This window comes from Bidens hawaiensis, unplaced genomic scaffold (genome assembly GCF_021521415.1).
Source record: "Bidens hawaiensis isolate Kalapana, Puna unplaced genomic scaffold, B.hawaiensis_p1.1 tig00002123_1, whole genome shotgun sequence".
In the NCBI taxonomy this organism is placed as follows: Eukaryota; Viridiplantae; Streptophyta; class Magnoliopsida; order Asterales; family Asteraceae; genus Bidens; species Bidens hawaiensis.
In genome coordinates this window covers 2685290-2689135 of record NW_027491112.1, presented here as the reverse complement: position 1 = coordinate 2689135, position 3846 = coordinate 2685290, and the positions used below count along the sequence as shown (strand labels likewise).

The window sequence follows — 3846 nt, the reverse complement described above, 5'->3', positions numbered from 1 at the left end:
AGGAAATTAGCAAGTAGCAATTTTCAGATGTTTTATATGATAAGTAAACAAATGTCACATGTAGGGCTGCAAGTTTGGCCCAAAAACCCATCCAATCTAATCATGGCCCTGGGATTTTTAATATATGAGACTTAAGTTGAGTTAAAAGAAAATCTTGCAAATAATTCCGACTAGGCCCCTAGTTTTCACTTTATTGATTAATTTTGCGTTAATCGGTCAATGGTCAAATCTGGTCAAAATCAAACTTAATCGGCGTTTTCTGATGAGGTTTGGCCAAAATTGGCTGTTTCCGGCGAGATTCCAGCAAAAATCAGCGGTTTTCTGGCGAGATTCTAGCCAATTTCCGGTCAAAATGCATTTGTGTGTGTATAAAACTAAAAATTACATATAAAAAATATGTGCGTGTATATATAAAATTGAAATTATACATTAAAGTCTGATTTGATTATTCTTGATTAATCCCGATTAATCGATGGTCCCAACTCACCGCCCGACTAGCGATTTTTACAACACTGGTTAAAGGTGCACAAAAAACTTGAACCCGGAAAAAAAAAGGAACCGAGCTTTTTTATTCCTGGGTTTTTAATGCTCGAACCCGTACCAAACCCAGTTCTATACCCGACCTAGCCTGATGTATAGGGTATGGTTTTTAGAGCCAATACCAGGACTCAAACCCAAACCCAACCCGTGTATGCCAATACCCAATTTTTCAATACTTGGTCATACCCGGAACCTAGTATTAGAAACACTTGAATTATGCACATAAGTTTTACTTTTTCATAACAAACAAAAAAATGTATTGATTTTTACCCTTATATGAAACAAATCAAGAGATTAGATTTTTATATAATCAAATAAAAAGTTCAAACTAGAAAACTAATTCATCATAAAATGATGCTAAACATTATATCATCGTAAGTTACTCGGTTTATTATATATATGGTTGAAGTGATTAACAATCTTAGACGGTGTGTCTAACTGTATAGAACAATATCTTTCGATGTAAATTTGCAACAAACCGCATTTTATGCTTGTCGGAATTATCACATACATATTGTATTTCCACAACATTACTTCATTCATAATATTGGACACGAGTTGACCGTTTGGGTCAAATGAACTCAAGTACCACATAAACTGAAAGCAGAAAAGATTTGAGATCAACTTGTAACAAAGAACTCATATCGATTTTGAGCTTGAGTTAAACAAGAAGTTTGACTTCAAAAGTCAAATGTTTTATAAATACTTCTGTATATCATGTGTTCTTGATTCTTTTTTCAACACAAGAAGAATGATGAGAAATCATAAACAAAGCTACAAGAAACATTTTTTAATATTAAACTCATACTCGTAATTATAATGCCGCAGAATAAAACCTCATTAACGGCTTGTAATCCTAGCGATCATCAAAAGATTTGTTCATGAGCTCGACTGCTGAATCCATAAACTGAACACAATGACAAAAAAAAAGAAACTTTATATTAAAATTTTTCCAATTAATAAGATATTAAAAAAAAATAAGTGGAATTTACCTTCCCAATATTCCTGAGTTCTTTGCCAACAGGTTCCAAAAACTTCAAGTCAACTTCAATAGGCCAAACCTTTATACAAAACATATAGAAAGCAGGATGAGACTTGAACAAAAATTTGAAAACGGAAAGCACGCATCGCAAAATGTAATTTCCATTCAAAATAATTTGTGTTTCATACCAGTATTTGAAAAGTAGAGACTTATAATCACCTTAAAAGAAAGAAATTAAATGGTTCATTTATTTCAACATCTAGAAATGAAATAAAGGAGACTCGCCGTGATATCTTCATTTCTTTTTAATGATATAAGCAAGACCCGTAAAAAATGTTATGTAATAAAAGCAAAATGAACAAAAGATGAAGGTTTACAAAGATCTTTCAAGATGTGAAGAAACTAATGTTATAAGTAAATGTATTCTTCATTTGAACTTCTAAACCGATACATATCCTTTCATTCAAGGCGTTCTCATGAATCTTTATGAAAAGGTTGAATCTTTTATCCATTTAAAGATTATACACACGTTTAATCAAAATAGAAGATAAAAGATATCTGTTACATCTATATTTTGATTAAGAACGAAATAGCATGAAAATTCTATCAACGTTTTTTTTATAAAACACGCGATTCTTGAGTAAGATAAAACTTCAAAATTAAATATAGACCCTCTTCGCAATTATGAAATAAAAACTACTAGTAATTTAAGATTTTTGATTATATTACAAGGTAGAGCCAGTTTAAGTAGAGCGTGGTTCTGTTCGTTTGAATAAAACAGCTTGATTCTATAGACTGTCAAACTCAATAAAATCTTGGCTTGCAGATTATTGATCACATATTAAAGATCATATGAGTATATGACCATCGTGCAAAGTTAACCGAAACATATAGAAGTAACAGACATTCGAAATGAATCCTCTATGAAACGTCCTCAATTTCCACAATAAACATCATCTATCCCTAAAAGTGAGTGTCAACTACTCAACTAACAATTTCTAATATTATGTGCTTTTAACTTTTAAATTAAACGTGTTTTATAGATTAAGCAAATAATCAACCAATTTAAAACCGAAGTACCGAACCAACATTAATTCGAACGAAGTTATAAAATGATAAAAGTGCACCTTTAATCCAAGAAGTTTAACCGGTGTAACCTGTCCAGGAACAACACATTCTGGCCCTGCTGCTTCCACTATAGCTTCCGTCCCCAACCCGTATCCAATCGGATCCGGGTGCTGCACGATCCACCCAAAAACCCAAAAAGATTCAATAAAACTGAAAACCCACAACAAATTATTAACCAATTTTCAACCTCAAGAACCCTATTTCCCAATCTTGATATAATATCACAATTACTCTTAAACCCATGTTCATATAACAATTCACATCCCTTAAAACCCAAAAAAAATAAAAAATATTCAAAACCCACAACAAATTATTAAAAAATATTGATATAATAACACAATTACACAGTAACCCATGTTCATACATTAATCTAAAACCCTGTTGAACCCAAATTAATAAAAAAGATTGAACCTTTGATACTTTAATTTCAAAATTGAACTCACCTTGACAAGAACCCTAATTACCAATCTTGATATACTAATACACACACATACAATTGATGCAAAAACCCATCTTCATACATTAATTTAAAACCCAATTCAACCCAAAATAATAAAAAAGATTGAAACTTTGTAACTTTAATTTCAAAATTGAGCTCACCTTGACAAGAGAGATGGCATAATTGGTGTATGGGTTTTGAGGGATTGAAATAAGAGGTGAATGGTGGATTTTGGGTATGGGTTTAGTGGCAGAAGAAGCTGCTCTCCACGGGGCATCCTTATGCAACACAGCAGCTCCTGTTTTCTTTGACATTAGTGGTATGTTTGTTGAGGTTTTGGAGGGTTGGATTATGGTTTGGTTTGAAGTTTTGAGCCAGTAATGTTTTAAGGATTAAGGAGGTGATGTAATGAATGGATTGTGTAGATGATGATGTGGTGGTGGAGGTTTAGGATTTGGAGTTTTTGGTTGAAGTTAATGGATATACCATCACTTTTAATTGTTTTGGTTTGATGGGTTAATGGATTACGGGTTGACTGCTTGTATAGTTTAACTTTAACACGACATATATATTTATTCGTGTCGTGTCGAATTCATTTAACATATGGTCGTGTTTCGTGTCTGTAACATTTGTTACTTTTCAAAACGACATGTTCTATATTTTCGACTCCTTGTATATAATGTTGTCCTTGTCATATTTATTTTGTTACACTTCGGTTGTGATTAATTTGTTCGTTAACGAATTATTTAAACATGCA

At 32.2% G+C, this 3846-nt stretch overlaps 1 protein-coding gene across 1 annotated transcript; it reads right to left on the bottom strand.

The window, feature by feature from the left end:
- Nucleotides 1-1152: 1152 nt before the first annotated feature.
- On the bottom strand, nt 1153-3629 carry LOC143605729 (uncharacterized). The gene is made up of 4 exons (XM_077081737.1): nt 3251-3629; nt 2650-2760; nt 1533-1601; nt 1153-1447 (listed from the first exon to the last, which is right to left on the bottom strand). Exons 1-4 carry the CDS (start codon nt 3401-3403, stop codon nt 1397-1399), a joined length of 384 nt encoding a protein of 127 aa, XP_076937852.1. The 5' UTR covers nt 3404-3629; the 3' UTR covers nt 1153-1396.
- Between the last annotated feature and the right edge of the window lie 217 nt (nt 3630-3846).